The sequence below is a fragment of the Sapajus apella genome, unplaced genomic scaffold, assembly GCF_009761245.1.
Source record: "Sapajus apella isolate SASKATOON/1434 unplaced genomic scaffold, GSC_monkey_1.0 scaffold12, whole genome shotgun sequence".
In the NCBI taxonomy this organism is placed as follows: Eukaryota; Metazoa; Chordata; class Mammalia; order Primates; family Cebidae; genus Sapajus; species Sapajus apella.
Genome location: NW_022436952.1, coordinates 24820274 through 24845024, shown reverse-complemented (window position 1 = coordinate 24845024; position 24751 = coordinate 24820274). Strand labels below are relative to the sequence as shown.

At 44.9% G+C, this 24751-nt stretch overlaps 1 protein-coding gene across 1 annotated transcript; it reads right to left on the bottom strand.

The window, feature by feature from the left end:
• Positions 1–16261: 16261 nt before the first annotated feature.
• KRBA2 (KRAB-A domain containing 2) lies at positions 16262–24091 on the bottom strand. Its single transcript, XM_032279378.1, has 2 exons — positions 23974–24091; positions 16262–18010 (listed from the first exon to the last, which is right to left on the bottom strand). Exons 1-2 carry the CDS (start codon positions 24089–24091, stop codon positions 16758–16760), a joined length of 1371 nt encoding a protein of 456 aa, XP_032135269.1. The 3' UTR covers positions 16262–16757.
• Between the last annotated feature and the right edge of the window lie 660 nt (positions 24092–24751).

Below are 24751 nucleotides of genomic sequence, written 5' to 3'. Positions count from 1 at the left end.
TATCTATATATTAGGTTGAACTATATATGTTGTGTTAGCAGTTAAATGTTGGCAATTTTATATGGTTCAACCTAATGTATATGACTGACTTCTACATATTTATTTATTTTTTCAGACAGAGTTTTGCTCTTGTTGCCCAGGCTGGAGTGCAATGGTGCGATCTAGACTCACCGAAACCTCTGCCTCCCAGATTCAAGCAATTCTCCTGCCTCAGCCTCCCAGTTAGCTGGGATTACAGGCATGTACCACCAGGACCAGCTAAGTTTGTATTTTTAGTAGAGACAGGGTTTCTCTATGTTGGTCAGGCTGGTCTTGAACTCCCGACCTCAGGTGATCTGCCCGTCTCGACCTCCCAAAGTGCTGAGATTACAGGTGTCAGCCACGGCGCCTGGGCTCATCTTGGCTATTGTGAATAATGCTACAATAAACCTGGGAGTTCAGTTATCTCTTGAGCATACTGATTCTATTTCCTTTGGATATGTACCCCGCAGTGGGATTGCTGGATCTGAATGGTTCTTGCTCAGAGTCTCTCATGAGGTTACAGTCAGGATGTTACCTGGGGCTGCAGTCATCTAAATGTTTGACTGGGGCTGGATTCCCTTATGGCTGTTGGCAGGAAGCCTCTGTTCTTTGCCACCTGTAATTCTGAGAGCCAGTGGCTCTTGATGAGCTGTCTCTTAGCTCACTCTGGGAGAAGTTAGATCTAAATACTCAAGCAGTGTTTAGATCTAACTTCTCCCAGAGTGAGCTAAGAGACACCAACGAAGGGGAAGTCCAATGCCTTTCATGTCCTAGTCTAAGAAGAAATGCACGAATGCACTGTTACTTCCACCATATTCTATTTGTTGAAAGCAAATTATAAAGTCCATCCCACACATAGAGGAGGGGAATTAAGTTTCATTTCTAGCCAGGTGCAGTGGCTCATGCCTGTAATCCCAGCACTTTGGGAGGCCGAGGTGGGTGGGTCACATGATGTCAGGAGTTCGAGACCAGCTTGGCCAAACATGGAGAAACCCCATCTCTACTAAAAAATTACAAAAATTAGTTGGGCATGGTGGCAGGTGCCTGTAATCGCAGCTACTTGGGAGGTCGAGGCAGGAGAATCGCTTGAACCTGGGAGGCGGAGGTTGTAGTGAGCCGAGATAGTGCCTTTGCACTCCAGCCTGGGTGACAAGAGCAAAACTTTGTCTCAAAAAAAAAAAAAAAAAGAATTCCATTTAAAAAACTGCATATACTCATATATGTTGGCACACATCACTTGATGAGAGGAATATCAAGAATTTGTGGATATATTTTAAAACCACCTGGCCAGGTGCGGTGGCTCACACCTATAATCCCAGCATTTTGGGAGGCTGAGGTGGGTGGATCACCTGAGGTCAGGAGTCCGAGACCAGCCTGGCCAACATGGAGAAACCACCTCCAAAACAAACAAACAAACAAACAAACAAAAATCCACCCTTTGCCCTGTGGTGACAAATTATTTACAGTCCTTCCACATGTAAAATATACTCAACTCCCGGTTGGGCGCGGTGGCTCACACCTGTAATCCCAGCACTTTGGGAGGCCGAGGTGGGCAGATCACAAGGTCAAGAGATCGAGGCCATCCTGGCCAACATGGTGAAACCCCGTCGCTACTGAAAAAACACAAAAATTAGCTGAGAGTGGTGGTATGTGCCTGTAGTCCCAGCTACTCAGAAGGCTGAGGCAGGAGAATTGCCTGAACCCGGGAGGCAGAGGTTGTAGTGAGCCAGGATTGCACCACTGCACTCCAGCCTGGTGACAGAGCGAGACTCCGTCTCAAAAAAAACAAAAAACAAAAAACAAAACAACAAAAAAACATATATATATATATATACACATGTATATAGTATATATACTCACCTCCCAAGGCCCCAAGAAGTCTCATCTCATTACAGTATCAACCTGCTCAAAGTTCCAAACCTTGACATATGTTATATGTCCATCATGCCAAATTTACATGCTGAAAGTGACAGTATTTGGAGATAGGGTTTTTTTGTTTGTTTGTTTTGTTGTTGTTGTTTTTGAGACGGGTCTGGCTCTGCCAGCCAGGCTGGCATGTGGTAGTGCTGTCTCAGCTCACTGCAACCTCTGCCTCCCAGACTCAAGTCATCTTCCCACTTCAGCCTCCCGAGTAGCTGGGACTAAGGCTGTGCCACCACACCCTGCTAATCTTGTATTTTTTGTAGAGACAGGGTTTTGCCGTGTTGTCCAGGCTGATCTCAAACTCCTGGGTTCAAGTGATCTGCCAACCTCAGCCTCCCAAAGTGCTGGGATTACAGGTGTGAGCCACCGCACCCAGACAAAAATAAGATCTTTAAAGAGGTGATTAAGTGAAAATGAGGTTGTTAGGGTGGCCCTAATCCAATCCAATCTGACTAGTGTCCTTATAAGAAGAGGCGATTAGGGTGTGCAAAGAGACATCAGGAACGTGTGCACACAGAGGAAAGATCGTGTATCTGAAGTTTGCTGAAAAAAATCAACTCACGAAATTAATAAGAGAAAAGGCATTTAGTTAGTATGTATACATGGAAGCCATCAGAATGAAGACCAACCCCTCAACAAGGTATGGGAACTTACAGGTCATCTTGAGGTTACAGAAGGAATGTGGGGGGCTGGGCATGGTGACTCATACCTGTAATTCCCACACTTTGGGAAGTCGAGGAAGGAGGATTGCTTGAGCCCAGGAGTTCAAGACCAGACTGTTGTTAAAACAGGATGCCCTATTATTCCAACTGGTACCTCACTATCCATTCAGAAGCTCTTTGAGTTCAACAGGTCTCCATGGTACTGTGGTCTTATAATTATGATGCCCTGGCTTTCTTTTTGGAGATGGAGTTTCACTCTTGTTGCCCAGGCTTGAGTGCAATGGCACAATCTTGGCTCACTGCAACCTCTGCCTGCCAGGTTCAAGCGATTCTCCTGCCTCAGCCTCCCGAATAGCTGGCACCCACCACCATGCCCAGCTAATTTTTTGTATTTTTAGTAGAGATGGTGTTTCATTACGTTGGCCAGGCTGGTCTCGAACTGCTGACCTCAGGGAAGGCACCTGCCTAGGCCTCCCAAAGTGCTGGGATTACAGGTGTAAGCCACCACACCTGGCCATTACTTTGCTACTTCTAACTGCCTACAATCAGATACGGGAGCAAATAAATGACTTAAAGGTGGAACTTATAATTAAAAGGGAAGCAGAGAGTAAATTTTGGAAAATTTGCAGCCTGCCCATGTGATAGAGGAGGAAAAAGTGTTTTCAGGAGAGGAATCCAGGTGGTTGTGGAGTAACCACTTGCTAGAGGGATTAGCATGACTTAAAGGGAGCCAGATGGAAACGGGAAAAAGCCTTTCAGAAATCTTCAAGGTCGTTCTCACATCACAGGCCCAGAAGCCTAAGAGGACAAACTAGTTTCAGAAGCAGCCCAGAGTACCGGGATGCCTTGGGATGCTGCTCCCCTGTATCTCAGCTGCTTTAGCTCCAGCTGGGACTCAAAGGGCTTCAGGCACAGTTCAGGCTACTGCTATGGAGGATGCACTGGAGTAAATAAAATTTAATCTTAAAAACAGCTTTAAAAAAATTTATATTGTTGTTAGTTCAAGTTTGTAGTCTCTTGGCTCTAGCCAAGATTAGCCAGTCAGCTCTGAGAGAAACAGAAAGAAGGTAAATAAAAACCAAATGTTGGGCCAAGCCCAGCCATGCGGGAGGCCGAGGCAGGAGGATTCCTTGTGGCTAGTAGTTCAAGACCAGCCTGGACAGCATAGTGAGACACCCAAGTATCTCAAGACTATGAAAAGACAAAGCATGCACTGGGAGAAAATATTTGCAAAAGAACATATCTAATAAAGGACTATTTTCTACAGCATGCAAAAAATTCTTTTTTTTTTTTTTTTTTGTCGCTGGGCTAGAGTGCAGTGGCGAAAACTCAGCTCATTGCAACCTCCACCTCCTGGGTTCAAGCGATTCTCCTGCTTTTTTTTGACTTCATGATCTACCCGCCTTGGCCTCCCGAAGTGTTGGGATTACAGGTGTGAGCGACCGTACCTGGCCGCAAAGAATTCTTAAAACTCAGCTAATTAAAAAATGTACAAAAGGCAGGGCATGGTGGCTCATGCCTGTAATCACAGCACTTTGGGAGGCTGAGGCGGGTAGATCACCTGAGGTCGGAAGTTCAAGACCAGCCTGACCAACATGGAGAAACTCCATCTCTACTAAAAATACAAAATTAGCAGGGCATGGTGGTGCATGCCTGATAATCCCAGCTACATGGGAGGCTTAGACAGGAGAATCACTTGAACCTGGGAGGCGGAGATTGCAGTGAGCTGAAATCGAGCCATTGCACTCCAGCGTGGGCAACAATAGCGAAACTCCATCTCAAAAAAATTAGCAGGATGTTGTGGCAGGCTCCTGTAATCCCAGATACTCGGGAGGCTGAGGCAGGAGAATTGTTTGAACCAGGTGGTGGAGGTTGCAGTGAGCTGAGATTGTGCCACTGCACTCTAGCCTGGAGTCAGAGTGAGACTCCGTCTCAAAAAAAAAAAAAAAAAAGAAAAAGAAAAAGAAAAAAAATGTGCAAAAGATTTAAAAATATGCAAAAAATCTACAGGCATCTCACCAAAGATGATATACACATGGCAAATAAGCAGATGAAAAGATGCTCAACATCATATGTTCTCAAGGGAACTGCAAATTCAAACAATGAGATACGACTGCACCTATTAGAATAGTTAAAATCCAAAATACTGACACCAAAAACTAGTGATGACATGGGACAATAAGAACTCACTTTCATTGTTGTTGGGAAGGCAAATGGCCAGCAACATTGGAAGACAGTGGAAGACAGCTTGGCAATTTCTTTTTCTTTTTTGAGATGGGGTCTCGTTTTGTTGTCCAGGCTGGAGTGCAGTGGCACGATCTTGGCTCACTGTAGCCTCTGTCTACCAGGTTTAAGCAATTCTCTCACCTCAGCCTCCTGAGTATCTGGGATTACAGAGGCGTGCCACCATGCCTGGCTAATTTTTGCATTTTTTTAGTAGAGATGGGGTTTCAGCATGTTGGCCATGCTGGTCTCAAACTCCTGACCTTGGCCTCCCAAAGTGCTGGGATTATAGGCATGAGCCACTGTGCCTGGCCTGGCCTGGTTTGGCAATTTCTTTTCTTTTTTCTTTTTTTGTTTTTTGAGATGGAGTCTCACTCTATTGCCCAGGTTGGAGTGCAATGGCATGATCTTGGCTCACTACAACCCCTGCCCCCCAGGTTCAACTGAGTCTTCTGCCTTGGCCTCCCAAGTAGCTGGGACTACAGGCGTGTGCCACTGTGCCTGGCTAATTTTTGTATTTTTTAGTAGAGGTGAAGTTTCACCATATTAGCCAGGCTGGTCTCGAACTCCTGACCTCATGATTTACCCACCTTGGCCTCCCAAATTGCTGGGATTACAGGTGTGAGCCACCATGCCCAGAGGTAATTTCTTAAAAAACGAAACATACTCTTACCATACAACCTTATGATCATTGTACTCCTAATTACCCAAATGAACCGAAATCTGTTGCCCACACAAAACTGCACACAAATGTTTATAGCAGCTTTATTCATAATTGCCAAAAATTAGGAGTAAGCAAGATATCCTTGCACAGATGAATGCATAAACTGTGGTATATCCATACAATGGAACATTACTCACTGCAAAAAAGAAATGAACTATCAAGTCACAAAAGATGTGGGGGAACCTTAAATACACATTGCTAAGTATAAGAAAAAGTCTGAAAAAGGAACATACTATAACATTCCAGCTTTAAAACATTTTGGAAAAGTCAAAACTATAGAGACAGTAAAAAGATTAGTGGTTTCCAGGAGTTTGGGGAGTGGGAAGGGAGGGATGAATAGCTAGCTAGAGCACAGGGAATTTTTAGGGCAGTGAAACTACTCTGTATAATACTTTAGTGGTAGCTACATGTAATTTTACATTTATCAAAACCCATAGAATGAGCCAGGCATGGTGGCACATACCTATAGTCCCAGTTACTTGGCAGGCTGAGGTGGAAAGATGGTTTAGGCTCAGGAGTTTAAAGCTGAAGTGAGCCATGACTGGGCCACTGCACTTGGCCTGAGCGATAGGGTAAGACCCAAACAAACACCACAGAATGCACAGCACAAAGAGTGAATCCTAATATACACTACAGACTTGCTGAGGCAGGTGGAGGTTGCAGTGAGCAGAGATCATGCCATTGCACTCCAGCCTGGGCAACAAGAATGAAACTTTGTCTCAAAAAAAAAAATGAAGTCCATTAACAAACAATAAAAAACAACCCAAAACCAAGTGCCAAGATTAATTTTCCTTTCTTTCTTTCTCTTTTTTTTTTTTTTTTTTACGCAGACAGAGTCTCCCTCTGTTGCCCAGGCTGGAGTGCAGTGGCACAACATCTGCAACCTCTGCCTCCCAGGCTGAAGTGATTCTCTGCCCCAGCCTCCCGAGTAGCTGGGACTACAGCCGCACCCAACCATGCCTGTCTAAGTTTTGTATTTTTAGTAGAGACAGGGTTTCAGAATATTGGCCAGGCTGGTCTCGAACTCCTGACCTCAAGTGATCCACTGGCCTCGGCCTCTCAAAGTGTTGGGATTACAGGCGTGAACCACCGCACCTGGCCTAATTTTCTACAATGGAGAAAACACAAGGCTTACAATTTTCTGCTTCCACAGAGCATTTGGCAGAAACACACCAGGAATCCCTATTTTGCAGCCAGGGGAAAGGAAGAATTGTTCTCAGTAGGCGACCACTGTTTCGGGTGAAGCCTGGTCAGTGCAATAGAAACTCCTTGGTATTTAGGGCCAGGCATGGTGGCTCACACCTGTAACCCAAGCACTTTGGAGGCCAAGGCGGGCAGATCACCTGAGGTGAGGAGTTCAAGACCAGCCGGACCAACATGGTGAAACCCCATCTTAAAAAAAAAAAAAAAAAGAAAAGAAACTCCTTGGTATTTCTGAGAATTCTGGTTCCATGCCTATTTATAAACTCGTCAGACACCATATTCCAGTAAATGCCGAGAAGATACTTGTGAACAGAAGGGGAAACCACACAAGGCCTGGAGGCTTTCAGGCAGCTTTTGGGATCTGCAACAAAAAATGCCAGACTTGAAGACAAGCGACTCTCACTCACGTGAATACTGCGTTTGCAGGCCAAAGAGCAAACTGCCAAGTTATTGCCCTGTATTTCCACGGTGGAAGCTATGTCTCCTTTTTGGTGGGACCTTGTCAATTCTTCTAACTTTTTTTGGACATAGTGGTAGACTTATGGAAAAGTTGCAAGAATCGTACAAAGAATTCCCACTCTTCATCCAGATTCCCCAAATGTTAACATTTTACTGCATTTGTTTTATATCTCTCTGTCCCTCCCTTCTGTCTCTCCACACACACACACATAGACACACACACACACATTTTCCTGTACTATTTGAGAATAAGTTGCCAATATAATGCTCCTTTATCTCAAGATATTTCAACATCTATTTCCTTAAAACAAGGACATTCTTTTACATAACCATACTGCAATCCTCAAGATCAGGAAATTAACTTTGATGCAATATGATAATATTCAGACAATATTCACATTTTGCCAGCTGTCCCAGCGATGCTCATTATAATAAAAGAAGATCCTGGATCAGACACTGCGTTCAGTTGCCACATCTCTAGCCTACTTTAACTGGAATAGCTCCTCGGTCTTTGTCTTTCTCAACATTGCCTTTTTTTTTTTTTTTTTGGAGATGGAGTTTTGCTCTTGTTGCCCAGGCTGGAGTGCAGTGGCGTGATCTTGGCTTACTGCAACCTCGGCCTCCTGGATTCAAGCAATTCTCCTGCCTCAGCCTCTGGATTAGCTGGGATTACAGGCATACACCACCACGCCTAGCTAATTTTGTATTTTTAGTAGAGTCAGGGTTTCTCTATGTTGGTCAGGCTCGTTTCAAACTCCTGACCACAGGTGACCTGCCCGCCTCGGTCTCCCAAAGTGCTGGGATTACAGGCGTGAGCCACCATGTCTGGCAACACTGCCATTTTTTAAAAGGTACAGGGCAATTATTTTGCAGAATGCCCCTCAATCTGGGTTTGTCTTTTGTCTCTTCTTAATTAGCTTCAAGTAGTGCATTAGTGGTAGAAACGTCACAAAAATGTTCTCAGTGCATCCTATCAGGAGCAGCAGTAGTTGTATGTACACTGGGGAGGTTAACTTTGATTACTGAGTTAAGGTGGCATCTGCCAGGTCTCTGAGAGAGGATCGTGCTGATTACATTTCCCTTGCAAGAAGTCCTGTAATACAAAGTAGGCAGCATGGAGAACGTTCAGCAGTGATCCAAAACTTAGCCTGTGTGACTTCTCGCTGAGCACTCCTTTAGACTTACAAATCTTTGCTCTGTGCCCATTTTTCTGCATTTAGCAGCCTCTTTACTTGTTGGTACCTCCAAAGGCCAGCATGATGCCTGGTTACATACTTGGTGCTTACAAATGTCTAATCAAAGAATGAAACTGACAGGCTAGAGAATGGGGTAGGTAAGGAGAACTGGTCAAGGAAAACCCAGAATGACAGTGGATTTCAGAGAGGCTTTCTTCCTGATAAAGAGAGCCCCTGCATTTAGAGATGAAGAAGGATGGCAGTTTCAGGTGTCTGGAATGGTTCTCTACACCCCATTCAGGGCTGGGAGGCAGCTGTATTATTACGGGTGACCTGGGTTGTGTGTTGAGCAAGATCCTAATGGTCCCTACATTTAAGGCAGCCATTTCCAGGATTCCTGCCATTACATTGGGAGAAAGAGAGGCAAAAAGAGAGTGGATGTCATTCAAAGAACAGTACACTGAACTGTGGGGGTAGAGTGGGGAGGAGGAAAGAGGCAAACATCTGGCTACTGAATGACTCGCCAAAGTTAGGAGTGAGCCATCTGTGCAAGACCCAGAGGAAAGGCTCACAAACCCTCATCGGCTAAATACCCACCCCGTAATGTCGTGGGAAGTGCATAACCATAAAGAGAACTCTTATGCCAAAGTTCCAGGTGTGGAAAAGTTATTCTGAGCAAGGAGCTAGTCAACAGAAAGGATGTAGCAGTTCAGGTTAAACAGAACAATAAGATTTAACAAATTGAGATGTGCGGAAGCAAAAAGCAAAATATCAGGACCAAATTTTAAATGGAAAAGGGAAACCCTAACTAGATCCAAACCAAAATAATAATCATAAATCAACTGTAACTAAGAAAAGTAGACAAAGATAAATATGATTCTACAAGGCCAAGTCTCATATTAAAGCGGAAGGGCAATTTGCTCGGGAAGCTTACATTTCCTGCCTATGTTGTTTGCTTGGAAAACACAGTAGAGTCGACCATCTGGGGTAATTAATTCTAGGGTAAAAGTGTCAGAACCTGGGTAAACAAAGATTAGCACCAAGATAAAAATAAGGAGAACCAGGAACTAAAAAAGAAATTAAATTCAATAAGTTCAAAGGAATAGAATCCTGAACAAAATTCTGAAGATTCCAGGGACAGACTTCTTTTGCCATCAGTCAACTTTTTGAATAAGAGTCCGGGGATAACTCTTGCTCTTTTATATTTCAAAGTATTTCAGGTTTCAAATCAATTTCTGTAAAACTTTCATGAAACAAATGGAAGGAAGAACTGTAAATCACAAACAAACAAACAAAACCTTTCCCCTTAAAATTTAACAACCAAAAGTCATCACACTGAAGAAGGTTAAGGTAACTGCAGAGGTAACTGGCGTATGCAGTGATTGAACCTAACCTTGGCAAACCATACTTTAATGGTCTGTTTGCACTAATGTCCAGAAAGCATGCAAAATAATTTGGAAGCAGGACCATAAGTCTGAGCTTCTCAGTTGCCTCCCTCGCTGCCCTTCCTTCTCCGTACTAATTAATGACATTCCAATGCTTATTCTCAAAAAACCATTGGTAATAGGATCTCAGAAATGTCAGAAGAAAATGTTCCTTCTACCCCTAGAGCTGCAAACAAGCAGATTCTATTCCACAATAGGAGGCAAGGCTAGTTCTGAGACAGTGGTAAATAGAGAACATTCACAAAAGCATTCATCTCTAAGCCTCCCATTTTCTCTCCATCTCGGAAGTGGGGACATGTGCCCAGGCAGGAAGCTCGGGCCGGGGTTCTAGAAGAGGTAGGAAGTACAAAAGTACAAGACGACAGTTTTCACACTACACAGAGCAGAACTGGAAGAGCACTTTAATAGGAGTTGGTTCAATTGTCTGTCACTTTACATGAGGAAGCCAAGTTCCAGAAAGAATAAGTGCCTCTGGCAGTGCCTAGAGTAGCCAACGGCCTGAGTTTCTTCCTGCCACCCCGCACAAAACAAGTACAGCCAAGAAATTCATGTGCCTAGACCTGATGCCTCAATTCCAAAGCTGCAAAGGTAGTTGGGGCCATATTATATTCCAACATGGATGCCAGGTTTAAGTTGTTACCCTGTGAGTAATGTGGAACCCCTGTGGATTCTTTTTTTCCCCTTAAGTGCTGTGTTGCAATCATAGCTCACTGCAGCCTCCACGTCCTGAGCTCAAGAGATCCTCCCACCTCGGTCACCGAAGTAGCTGGGACTACAGTGTGAGCCACCATGCCTAGCTAATTAATGCCATGCCTCACTATGTTACCCAGGCTGGTATCAAATCCTGTGGCTCAAGCAGTCCTTCTGCCTCAGCCTCCCAAAGTGCTTGGATTACAGGCATGAGCCACCACACTTGACCCACTGGAGATTCTTGAGCAGGGGAGGTGGTTACAGGCACTGACCTTGGACTTAACACTTAGGTTTGAACCCTGGGCTAGTTATTATTTTTTGAGCTTCATTTCTTTCTTTATAAGAGAGGAAATTTAAGTCCTTAATACACCTATTTAAACTCATTTCTTCAGCTTCAACTAACTTCGTAGGGCTGTAAGGAATAAATAAGAAAATGAATTTAAAGCTCAGTACTAATAATGTAGGTAAATCAGTATTTAGTAGTGTTAACTATTATTCCAAGCAGAGCTTTACTTCTGGAAGATTCACTAGATGGGTTGTCTTCCAATCAACCAAGGTAACAACGGCTTATCCTGGGGGGAATGGAGAGATGGCAATGGATTTAAGACATTTCAGAGTTAGCCTATCAGTTATGTATTGTTGCTTAACAAACCACCTCTAAACTTAGTGGCTTGAAAAAACAACATTCATTTATTTTGCACATGACTCTGCAATTTGGCCAGGGCTTGTCTCTGTTCTACACAGTATTGAATGGCAGATGAACTGTGGCTAGAAAGTCTACTTTTAAGATGGCTCACTCACATGGTTGGCATGTTGGTTCTGTCTGTTGGCTAAGAGCTTAGCCAGGGATGAGGGCCCAGGGCTTTGGCACCTCTCCATGTGGGCCTTCGCAGGCTGATTGGGCTTCCTCAGAACATGGTGACTGGGTTTCAAGAGTGACCATTCCAAGAGAATGAGGTGGTATTTTTACGACAGCCTCAGACGCCACATATTATCACTCTTTTATACTAGACTAGTCAAGGAAAGAACAAATTTCTGCCTAGGTTCAAGTAGAGGTGATAAAAACGCCATCTCTTGATAGGGAAGTGCAAAGTTCTAAAAGAACATGTGTTACAGATATACTGTTGCATACACATTTGGAAAATGTAATCTGCCACTGGTAGGGATGACATGATTTAGCAAATTGGCTAGCGGCAGTGAGGGAGAATGAGACCCTGAGGTTTCTGGATTGTGTGACCAGTGGGGCCATTAATAAAACTAATGGAAAAGAGAAGGAAGGATATGTTAGGGGAGATTATTGACCCTGAGAAGCCCATAGTATTCAGAAGACTGGAGTCTGGAAGAGGCATAAGGGAGTCTTGCACAATAAAGTCAAGCTGAAACTGAGACTAGAAGAAATGGCCAAGGATGAGAAAGAGAATCGTCACAGATTCTTAGAAAACAAAAATTTTTTTTTGAGAGGGAGTCTCACTCTGTTGCCCAAGCTGGAGTGCAGTGGCATGATCTCAGCTCACTGCAACCTCCGCCTCTTGGATTCAAACCAATTCTTGTGCCTCAGCCTCCCAAGTAGCTAGGATTACAGGCACCCGCCGATATGCCTGACTAATTTTTGTATTTTTAGTAGAGATGGGGTTTTGCCATTTTGGCCAGGTTGGTCTCGAACTCCTGACCTCAGGTGATCCACCCACCTTAGCCTCCTAAAGTGCTGGGATATTAGGCATGAGCCACCACACTCAGACTATTTACTACCTTTTTTTTTTTTTTTGAGATGGAGTCTTGCTCTCTGTTGCCAGGCTGGAGTGGAGTGGTGTGATCTTGGTTCACTGAAACCTTGTGGCTCACTGCAACCTCCACCTTTTGGGTTCAAGCAATTCCCCTGTCTCAGCCTCCCGAGTAGCTGGAACTACAGGTGCACGCCACCATACCTGGCTAATTTTTTGTATTTTAGTAGAGACAGGGTTTCACCATGTTGGCCAGGATGGTCTTGATCTCCTGACCTTGTGATCTGCCCGCCTCGGCCTCCCAAAGTGTTGGGATTACAGGCGTGAGCCACCCCTCCTGGGCCTATTTTCCTTTTAAATGGCATTATTGCCGGGCGCGGTGGCTCAAGCCTGTAATCCCAGCACTTTGGGAGGCCGAGGCGGGTGGATCACGAGGTCAAGAGATCGAGACCATCCTGGTCAACATGGTGAAACCCCATCTCTACTAAAACTACAAAAAATACCTGGGCATGGTGGCGCGTGCCTGTAATCCCAGCTACTCAGGAGGCTGAGGCAGGAGAATTGCCTGAACCCAGGAGGCGGAGGTTGCGGTGAGCCGAGATCGCGCCATTGCACCCCAGCCTGGGTAACAAGAGCGAAACTCCGTCTCAAAAAAAAAAAAAATAAAAATAAATAAATAAATAAATAAATGGCATTATTTTCCATACCAGTTTTTATTTTTATGTAGCCAAATATATTAATATTTTCTCTATTCCAAGATCACAAAACTTTTTCCCCAATATTTTTATTACAGTTTTTAAAATTTTAATGTTTAAGGGTCAGACTTTCATTTTTGTCAAATGGACAGTCAATTGATCCAGCACTATTAACTGAATAATACATCCCTTCCCACTGATTAAAATGCCACTTCTATCATAAATTCCTAGAGATACATACGTCTGTTGCTGGCCTTTTTTGAACAGGGTCACCCATGCTGCAATGCAGTGATACGATCACGGCTCACTTTAACCTTAGCCTCCCAGGTTCAAGTGATCTTCCCACTTCAGCTTCCCAAGTAGCTGGGATTGCAGGTGCATGCCACCATACCCTGCACTGGCCTTTCTTCAGCAATGGGCCACAGAAATGCGTATGTATGTGAGTGGCTGATGGTGGCCACCTGCAGAGTACTGCAGGCACCACGGCTCATTTGCTGCCATGAAGAAATTGTGGGCCCACTGTGGCCACATATGCCGAGTTTTCAAGAGGTGTTAGACATCCAGATTTATATCTCCAACATTTTAAGTGTTGGCAATTAATTAAAAAACAATTTAAAAGGCTGGGCACAGTGGCTCACGCCTGTAATCCCAGCACTTTGGGAGGTCAATGTGGGTGGATCAACTGAGGTCAGGAGTTCGAGACCAACCTGGCCAACATGGCAAAACCCACCTTTATAAAAATACAAAAATTAGCCAGGCATGGTGGCAGGCACCTGTAATCCCAGCTACTTGGGAGGGTGAGGTAAGTGAAATCACTTGAACCCGGGAGGCGGAGACTGCAGTGAGCCAAGATTGCGCCATTGCACTCCAGCCTGGGCGACAAGAGTGAAACTGTCTCAAAAAAAAAAATTTTTTTTTAAACATATGGACAAAATGTATTTGCAAGCTGAGACTAGCTGTGGCACACTGGTTGGTGATCTCTATTCCAGATGCTGAAATATGATAATTAAGGCCAGACTGGGCCCAGAAATCCACCTCTCTTTCCCACTGCCAACATTAAGAAGCAAAAGGGGAAGAGTGATGCGGCAGCTCCTGGAAACCCAGGTTATTTGCAGGCACCTCTGGGAAAGAAAGCAGTGTTATGGCTCGTGTCACCTTTTACCCACACGAGTTGATGACGTGGTTCCCGGTTTGCCAAGTAACTAGGAGGAAGGAGATCAGCACTGGGGAGCGGAAGGTAACATCCTCAGTCAAAGTTGGGCTTCCCAAACCTGCTAGGCTGAATTACAAACAAAGACAATGGGTTGGAAGGAGGATGGAAAGTGGGGTGCTGGTCAAGAACAGAGCAAGATTTTGGCCCCCCAAAACAAGCTGGAAAGTGATGTCACTTCCTATGTGATCATCATGCAGCTTCCCTGGGGTATACCTTCCAACTTAACACTGCTGAATCTGAAAAGAAATGGCAATGAACGGAGGTCTCCCACTCTTACACGGAGAACAGGATCTGCTTGCAGCCAAGATGAATCACATTGTAGAACTTCACTATTCAGAGAAAGCCCCTCTTCACATGCAGAATCTCGCTGGTCTCTCAGGACAATCCTGTGAGGTGGGCAGCATCAGGAATGTTACTGCCCCTTACAGAAGAGGGAACTGGCACTAGTGACAATCAAAATGGGTTTTAGATGGCTCTGGAATGTGCAGGAAGGACACCTTATAAAGAATAAAAGACTGCAGGCCCTTTCTTCTTCCCCATGCCCATTTGTGTTGAATCATTTACTCATTAAATTCACTGAACACCTTCAACGGGCTAGGCACTCTGCCTTAGGCATTGGGAACATAGGCGTACACAGGTCCTGGGCACTGTCCTCTCCTGTGGCTGGTCAGTCATCCTTGCTCTGGACCATGACCCAGACTGGCCTTGCCCTACTCCTCTCTAGGTAGAGCAGTGATCTCAGCCCAACTCTTGCATTTTGTTCTAGAAATCTCGATTGTTTCCCTATTCGTCACTTCTTGAGAGGCACTGACCTGTGCCAGGAACAGGATATGTTTTTAAGTGCTTGAGACACAGACAGGTGGCAGACTCATACCCACATTCCAGCCATACCTTAATTCTGACCTAATTTTAATATGTTTCATGCAGTCACACAATTCTCTGTGTAGGACACTCTGAGCAGGGATGGCACATACTTCTCCTGAAGTGGCAAACAGCCCAGTTGGTGAGGTGGCCAGTCTCTAGGACATCTTGGATGAACCTCTTTTCTTCTCATTACTTTTCCTTCATCTACTTCGTTTTTGTTCTGAGATAGAGCCTTGCTCTGTCGCCTAGGCTGGAGTACAGTGGTGTAATCTTGGCTCACTATAACCTCCACCTCCTAGGTTCAAGGGATCCTCCCACCTCAGCCTCCTGAGTAGTTAGGATTACCATGCCAGGCTAATTTTTTGTATTTTTGTAGAGATAGGGTTTTACCGTGTTGGCCAGGCTGGTCTCAAACCCCTGGACTCAAGTGATCGGCTGCTTAAGCCTCCCAAAGTGTTGGGTTTACAGGCATGAGGCACTGTGCCCAGCCTTCCTTCATCTACTTATTTTCCTGTGATGCCTCATGTTTCAGGGTATGTGTCTGAGGGGTGGGAATATGTACCAGATATATCTAGGGCAGCCCCATCAGCTCTTATTTGCAGGCATTTTCTTCTATTGACTATAATGAGTAGAACTGTGTCTCTCTTTTTTTTGAGATGGAGTCTTGCCCTGTTGCCCAGGCTGGAATGCAACGGCAGGGTCTCAGCTCACTGCAACTTCCACCTCCTGGGTTCAAGTGATTCTCCTGCCTCAGCCTCCTGAGTAGCTGGGATTACAGGTGTGAGCCACCATGCCCGACCAGAACTGTGTCTCTTAAAAAGATAAGTCCAGGTTCAAGTCTCTAGTACCTGTGAATGTGACCTTACTTGGAAAAGGAGTATGTGCTGATCTAATTAAGGTAAGGATCTTGAGATGAGATCATCCTCATTAGAGTGGGCCCTAAATCCAGTGACACAGATTTGGTGTCCAATGATGTCTTTACAAGAGACAGAAAATAATACACATGGTCACAGGGGAGAGGGCCACACAAAGATAGAAGCAGAGACAGGACTTACACTGTCATAAGCCAAAGAACACCAAGGATTGCTGTGGCTATCAGAGAAAGGACAAAGGCATGGAATGGATTCTCCCCCAGAGCCTCCAGGAGAAACCAACCTTACTGACACCTTAACTTCAGACCTCCGGCCTCCAGAACTGTGAGACTCAATTTCTGTTAAGTCACCCAGGTGGCGGTAATTTTTTATTTTTTTGAGACAGAGTCTTGCTCTGTCACCCAGGTTGGAGTGCAGTGGCACAGTCTCGGCTCACTGAAACCTCTGCCTCCTGGGTTCAAGCAATTCTCCTGCCTCAGCCTCCCAGTTAGCTGGGATTATAGGCACATGCCACCATGCCCAGCTAATTTCTATATTTTTAGTAGATACAGGGTTTCACCACATTGGCCAGGCTAGTCTTCAACTCCTGACCTCAAGTGATCTGCCCGATCCGGCCTCCCAAAGTGCAGGGATTACAGGTGTGAGCCGAGTGTCCGGCCAGGCTGTAGTAATTTTTTATGGCAGCCCTAAGAATAAACACACAGACCCAGTCAAGTTTTCCCTTTTTGAGCAAGGACTGCCATGTACAACCTGACCTGAGAGTGGGGCCTTCAATCCTTTCCCCTGGGTCCTCTGGCAACAGTTCTCAGATGACTCTAATGCTTGGAGACACACCTGTGTGTGACGGTCCCCTCAGCAGGCATCTGTTCACCAGCAGAGGAGGCCGGAAGCCCCTTGTGAGGTACTGGGTTCTGTAGCTTCAGGAGTGGGATCAATGTCATCATCCATATCAGATCTGTCTGCTCCAATCTCAGCCCTTTCTTCCTGCCTGGTCCAAAGGCTATTTTCTAGCTGTTCTTCAGCAATTTCTAGCTCTTCTTCTGTTTGTAAAGTAGCCACAGTTTCCCGAGGCAAGTTTGAGGAATATAGCCCAAATTTGGCTTTACAACCAAACATTGCCTCAAATGGACTTTGCTGCAAGGAAACGTCGAAAGCCTGATTCCTCACCATCTGCACGAATCGGAGGCCTTTGGCCCAGTGACATGAGTAGTTACTCTGCATCCAGGTACTTATCATGTTCTTTATATCACGGCTTGCTCCTTCCAGGGAGCCCTGGGCGTGGCCAGGGTGGTGCTTACCAGGCACAATCCTTAGGTCTGGCCACAACTCATTGAGCTCACGAACAACCTGGTTTGTGAACTCAATGCCACTGTCGGAGTCTAACACACTGGGTGTACCAAGAATTGTGAAAATATCTAACAAGACACTGACCACCTCATGGGTCTGTTTGCTTTTTAATGGCCGTAAAATAATAAACTTGGTCAAGTGGTCTTGGTAGTATAAAATGAACTTGAATTCACCATCGGCACTTGACTGCATGTCAAGTATTTCAACTTGGCATGTGGAGTCTATGTCCTTAACAGTCATGGGCTTGGGCGCAAGGCCTCTCTTGGGTAGTGGGTTCTTCTGGTGGCACTGTTTACACAGAGTCAGATATAAGACAATAACTTCTTTGGTGACATTCCCATATTTTCCCTGCAGCTCCTTGAGCATGCGTGTCCGCCCACCATGTCCAATTCTGAGATGTGTGTCATGCAGAATATCAAACAATTCTTCTTTATGCACATAATACCGTATTCGATCTCGTTCTCCATGAGTAGCCTCTATCAGTTTCTCTGTGCCCTGTACAGAGATCACATCGTATTTTGCTGCACGGCGATAATCACGTGATGACTTCTTCCCTTTTTCTTTAGCTTCTTTAACTTCCTTTATTGTTTGAAAGTATTTTTCTTTGGAAAATACCTTGCTGTTGTAACTTTTGCCTTCTACTAACTTTGTTACACTCATAAGAAACTTTTCTCTCATGTTACTTATCTCCATTTCCATTTCACTTGCATTTGAAGCCCCAAGTGGATCATTTCCAGCTCTCTGAGGCATCATGGAGAACTGTAAGAAGGATCCTAAGAAAGGAAGAGAACGAAGTTAAATTCACTGACACACCCACCTGGAAGACTTTCCCTCTAATGTTCCTCAATTCTTTCATCTAATTTTTGAAGATGATTACATGGAAGAATGATAATAGAATATAGTATAAAGCAGCTAGAAAGCCAACTAGAACCATCCAAAACCAGAGCATAGCCATAGAATTTGACATCAGTAAGATCACAAATATGTAGAGGTTTTAGACTTTAGGTGAACAGAAAAAACAATGAAGCCGTTAGCTTATAGCATGAAACCTAATCGACTGGTTATTATTAATTGAATAGGAGAGAGGATAAACAGAAACTTCTAAGGCAGCAGACTAAAATCTTACCCTTAATATCCTTTGAAATAATATAAATGGGAGAACCCTGCTAAAAGGTACCATATAATAACAGCAAACTTTTTTTTTCTTTTTTTTTTTTGAGACGGAGTCTCGCCCTGTTGCCCAGGCTGGAGTGCAATGGTGTAATCTCGGCTCACTGCAACCTCTGCCTCCTGGGTTCAAGTGATTCTCCTGCCTCAGCCTCCTGAGTAGCTGGGATTACAGGCATGTGCCACCACACCCAGCTAATTAATAGCAAACTCTTAAACTGAAATTAATACCAGGGATTGCTTCTGAGCCTTCCCATAATCAACAGAAACAATTTCTTGGCTGGGTGCAGTGGCTCGTGCCTGTAATCCCAGCACTTTGGGAGGCCAAGCTGGGCAGATCACTTGAGGTCAGGATTTTGAGACCAGCCTAGCTAACATGGTAAAACCTTGTCTCTACTAAAAATACAAAAATCAGCCAGGTGTGGTGGCAGGAGCCAGTAATCCCAACTACTTGGGAGGCTGACACAGGAGAATTGCTTGAACCCAGGAGGCAGAGGTTGCAATGAGCTGGGATCATGCCATTGCACTCCAGCCTGGGAGACAAAGTGAGACTGCCTCCAAAAAAAAGACAAAACAACAACAACAAAACAACAACAACACAATTTTTTATTGCTGAAGAATCTGTCCTTATTTTGGGGGAATCAAGAAGAAAGCTGTGGGGATATTTTTAAATGACGGTTTCCCCTTGACAATTGTCTACAGGATTAATAAAGGAAGATCCTCAGTCCTTACCCTGTGGGACCATGTTCTCATAACTGTCCAGCATTGTGTCCCCGTAGTAATCCTTTTGAGAGGTTTCTAAATAATTCCAATCTTTGGTCATATCTTCAAATGCTGTTGCCTCTGGAAACAATGCTGGCCGCTATCATAGGGCCTGGGCTAAGGAGCAGCTTCAGCAGGACTGGAGAAGAGATGAGAGGGCACCAGGAATGAAGGCGTGCAGCATAAAGGACTCTGAAAGTAAGTCAGGTGAATAAATGGAAGAAATAAGAAAGAGGTCTCATATCCAACACAATGAGTACAGCTTCATGGATGAGGGAAAGTTTTGCTTTCCTGGGGGGGTCTATCAGTCTGGCTTGTTTTGATGCTGTCAGAGCTGCCGCCGATGAATTAATATTTCCAGAATAAAGCAGAGTCCAAGTGAACCTGGGCACTCCAAGGTGAGGAGATGCTTTCAGGTACAGGCTTGATGCTCTTTTTTTTTTTTCTCAATTTTTTTTAAATTGCATTTTAGGTTTTGGGGTACATGTGAAGAACATGCAAGATTGTTGCATCACACACGCAGTGTGATGTGCTGCCTTCCTCCCCATCACCTATATCTGGCATTTCTCCCCATGATATCTCTCCCCAACTCCCCACCCCCCTCTGTCCCTCCCCTATTTCCCCCCTACAGACTCCAGTGTGTGATGCTCCCCTCCCTGTGCCCATGTGTTCTCATTGTTCAACACCCACCTATGAGTGAGAACATGTGGTGTTTGATTTTCTGTTCTTGTGTCAGTTTGCTGAGAATGATGGTTTCCAAGTTCATCCATGTCCCTACAAAGGACACGAACTCATCATTTTTGATGGCTGCATGGTATCATGGTGTATATGTGCCACATTTTCCCTGTCCAGTCTATCATCGATGGGAATTTGGGTTGGTTCCAGATCTTTGCTATTGTAAACAGTGCTACAATGAACATTCGTGTGCATGTGTCCTTATAGTAGAACGATTTATAATCCTTTGGATATATACCCAGTAATGGGATTGCTGGGTCAAATGGAATTTCTGTGTCTAGGTCAGGCTTGATGCTCTCAATAGGGTTGGCAGGATCTGTTTCCAATGGAAATACTATGTCTGTGTACACAGAGATATGTCAGGAGATTATCATGCAGAAAAGAGATACCCCAAATGGAGCCCACATGCCACTGTGATCAGATAATTCCTTAGGAAGAGAACTTGGTACTCAGTTGTCTAAACTGGGATTCCTTAGTTAGAACAGCCCTAAGACAGGATGGTGATAAGGCCAAGGGAGTTCACATGAGGACTGCAGGAATTCCTGCAAGCTTAGGAAAACAGGATCCCAAGATCCCAGCTGTCAGATGCAGAGCTGAGGGGCAGGGCAGAATCCTGAGAAGCAGAGAAAGATGAAAACTGTTAAAAGCTCTGAGTGGGAGTCTCGGTTAAGCTGGACCTGCCTCCAAGTCCTGAAGGTCCTCTACTACAAGGGCTTCAAATTCCCTTCCTCAGCATTACCAGTTAACCATGAATACTCCTGATTCTAAGACATTGCTAATTATCAAACCACTGACTTAATGACAACTTTGAGAGGAAAATATATTCAGACACATTCACATTTTAATATGTAAAAAATATGGCCGGGCGCGGTGGCTCAAGCCTGTAATCCCAGCACTTTGGGAGGCCGAGGCGGGTGGATCACGAGGTCAAGAGATCGAGACCATCCTGGTCAACATGGTGAAACCCCGTCTCTACTAAAAATACAAAAAAAAAATTAGCTGGGCATGGTGGCGCATGCCTGTAATCCCAGCTACTCAGGAGGCTGAGGCAGGAGAATTGCCTGAACCTAGGAGGTGGAGGTTGCGGTGAGCCAAGATCGCGCCATTGCACTCCAGCCTGGGTAACAAGAGTGAAACTCTGTCTCAAAAAATAAATAAATAAATAAATAAATAAATGCATTTTTGTTTTCTTTTTTGTATTTTTGATAGAGATGGGGTTTTGCCATGCTGCAGAAAGCCTAGGCTGGTTTCAAACTCCTGGTCTCAACTGATCCACCTGCCTCAGCCTCCCAAAGTGCTAGGATTACAGGCATGAGGCACTGCGCCTTGCAGAATTGAAGAAATTGCACATTTGCAAAATGTTCTTTACTCTAAGCCTGTGTTCAAGATCTTTTGCAAACTGATGTATCAAAGGCTCTGAGGCTGGGCATGCTGGTTCACACCTGTAATCCAGGACTTTGGGAGGGCAAGGCGGGCAAATCACCTGAGGTTAGGAGTTTGAGACCAGCCTGGCCAACATGTTGAAACCCCATCTCTACTAAAAATACAAAAATTAGTCAGGCAAGGTGGTGCATGCCTGTAGTCCCAGCTACTCAGGGAGCTGAGGCAGGAGAATCCTTTTAACCCGGGAGGCAGAGGTTGCAGTGAGACGAGATTGGACCATACCACTCCAGACTGGGCGACAGAGTGAGACTCCATCTCAAAAAAAAAAAAAAAAAAAAAAAGGCTCTAAGAAGTCCTGCAGTAAAGAAACGAATTTCACTTTGTTTCATCTACCAGTACTATTAAATCATTGACACAGGACTTTGTTTCCCAAAGAATATCTATTACCATCCTATGGTCTTACTATTTTTTTTTTTTTTTTAACACTGGGTACACCACCACACCCAGCTAATTTGTATATTTTCAGTAGAGATGAGGTTTTGCCATGTTGGCTAGGCTGGTCTTGACTTCTGGCTTCAAGTGATCTGCCCATCTTGGCCTCCCGAAGTGTTGGGGTTACAGGCATGAGCCAGTGTACCCGGCCAGTCCTATTAGTTCTAACAGACTTGTAACCACAAGGTATTCAATGGAATCCAGGAAGAGCACTTTCCAGATTCCTTTCTGAAACCAACATCTCTCAGAACTTGAGTACTGTGTTGGTTGCTATTTCAGTCCCTCAGGGGACTGCAATGGAAGGAAAAGCCTCATCTTCATTCTATAAAAGAATGAAGGCAACTGTGCATGGTGGCTTACACCTGTAATCCTAACACTTTGGGAGGCCAAGGTGGGAGGATTGCTTGAGGCCAGGAGTTCACGACCAACCTAGTCAACATAATGAGATCCTGTCTCTAAAGAAAAGAAAAAAGAATGAAGGCAACAGGCTAGAACCAATTTATAATCAAAAGATGCAAAATCTCAGTGTTTAGTAAGAGATACAGTCCTTACTATACCATGAAATACTACAGTATAGTCCAAGGGTCACAATTGTCTAATAGACCTATTTTGGTTGGTCCATATAGTGATTTAAAAAAATTTGAATGACTCACCTCTAATTACAGGTTGGGAGATTTCACATAAAAAAAATCTCAATTTCTGGCTTTCTTGAAAAGAAGTTCTGGCTGCACTGGCGGCATGGTTGCCTGGCAATAACTGGCTATAATGGAGAGGCGGCATCCTCCTTTGGATCAAGCTTGTCCAACCTGCGGCCTATTTGCTGCATGCAGCTCAGGATGCCTTTAAATGCAGCCCAACACAAATTCATAAACTTTCTTAAAATATTTTTGCAATTTTTTTTTTTTTTTAGCTCATCAGCTATCTTTAGTGTTGGGGTATTTTATTTCAGGCCCAAGACAATTATTCTTCTTCCAATGTGGCAGGGAAGCCAAAAGATTGGACACCCCTGCTTTAGATGGAGCCTGGACTCTCTTGTTTCCCATAATCTCTAAGGGACCTACTAACCTATTCATCTTATTTGCCCACTCCTGCAGATTTCTAAGCTTTCAGTATCTTTTTTTCTTTTTTTTTGAGATAGGGTCTCACTTTGTCACCCAGGCTGGAGTGCAGTGGCAAGATCACAGCTCACTGCAGCCTCAAACTCCCAGGGTCAAGGCATCTTCCCACCTCAGCCTCCCCAGTAGCTGGGACTACAGACAGGCGTCACCAGGCCAGGCTAATTTTTTTTTTTTTTTTTTTTTTATAGTTACGGGCTCTCATTATGATGCCTAGGCTTCAGTGTCTTTTCCAAAAGCAACATGAAAGAAATGTGACCCTAAATCAATTAGCTTCCTGGTGTGATCTGTGCTGACGGCTAAGTGACAACCGAGTTGGTTAGAGAAAACTGGAAATACTTCCAAAGCCATGTTTACTCCCTTCACCCACCTGTGAGTCTTTGCCTTGGCTGTTTCTGACTTGGAATATCCTCGCATTGATCTTCCAAATCACTGCCAGCTGAAATCAGCCTCCTCCCTGACATATTCAGTAACTTCAGCTGTTTGCCATCTCTCCTTCCTCTCTCAATAACCTGTATCACTCACTGGAGCACTTTGCTTTGCATCTTTAGTCGACCAGTTCAGATGTTTACAACCTAGAAGGTAGGGACGGAGGCTTCTACCTGCCTGTACTCCCTAGGAGGGCTCACGAATACAGAGCCGAGCACAAAAGATGTTCAAAGGACATTTAGTTTAAAATGTCGCTTATTGGCAGGTCTTTAATTAGAGAGATAGCAGCGGTATGGCTGAGTCTACGCTTGGGAACTCACTTTCTGACTCTTACCATTTACGGACTAAAGCAGTTACTTGGGCCTCAGTTTCCTCATCTACAACACGGGGAGATGACCAGTACCCATCACAACCGATTGCTATGAAGATTCAATGATAATGCAGATAAGGCACCTAATACAGGGTCCCCGCACAGTCCACCACATGGGCACGCCCACTTACTCCTGAGGACCGGGCTGGGGCGTCGCCTCCTTTGTGCAGCCTTCCTACCCTGACACCGCAGACCGCTCCCACCGCCTGGATCCACGCGTCCGAGCCCCGCCAGATCAAGGCTGAACGGCTGAGACTGACGGGCAATGGAGAAAAGGTCACACCAGACGAAGCGGCGTCTGGATCCCGCTTCACCATGTCCGCGGGCAGCCACACCTCCGGAACCCTCAGCCGGAAGTCGATCAACGCCACCCGGAAGTCCCGCCCCACCACCGTCCCCATCAGCCGGCGACACGGAGAAAGGGCCGCTACAGGTTTCGCCCAGACAGAACAGCATTGGGAACACCGAATAGCGCGTCCACCTAGACGGCAGCTGTGACTTTGGCCAGGCCAGTGACTCAACTTGGGCCGTTTCCACATTGCTGCAAAGTAACGAGTATGCTGTTTTGATCCTTAAAACGAGGCATGGCGGGAGCACACACACTGCTGCCACCTCACACGTTTTCACTCCATCCTGATAAAACTGCATTTTAGATCAGTATTTCATTATTTCAACTAAAAATTTGTTAGGTTTTGGTCTCAGGGCACTCAACCAGCACTTGCGCAGAAAACAAGGTGAAGGGGGCCCCCATGGGTAGATCAGAGAACTTGAACCTGAGGCCTCTCACTAAGTAATCTAGATGCTATAGGAAGTCACAGAAGCTGCTGCTTCTATTGAAAGCAAGACCTCCTTTTCAATGGCAATACAAACGTTTAGGCAGTAAGGTAAAAAATATAGGCTGTCTGACCATATAGCAGCCTATCCATAGGAGGAAATTTGAAAGACAGGTTCAAGAAAAGGAAGTGTTTCCAACTAGGTTTTCTTACAGGCCGCCTTCTAAATGAGACCCCCCTAGCTATCTACATATCCTGAAATGCTGCTGCCCACTATCAAGAAGTGCC

Coding starts and splice junctions, on each gene's coding strand:
- KRBA2 (XM_032279378.1), bottom strand. CDS start 24,091: ATGGGGACGGTGGTGGGGCGGGACTTCCGGGTGGCGTTGATCGACTTC. Junction 18,011..23,973: donor TCCAGACGCCGCTTCGTCTG/GTGTGACCTTTT, acceptor TTCCTTTCTTAG/GATCCTTCTTACAGTTCTCC.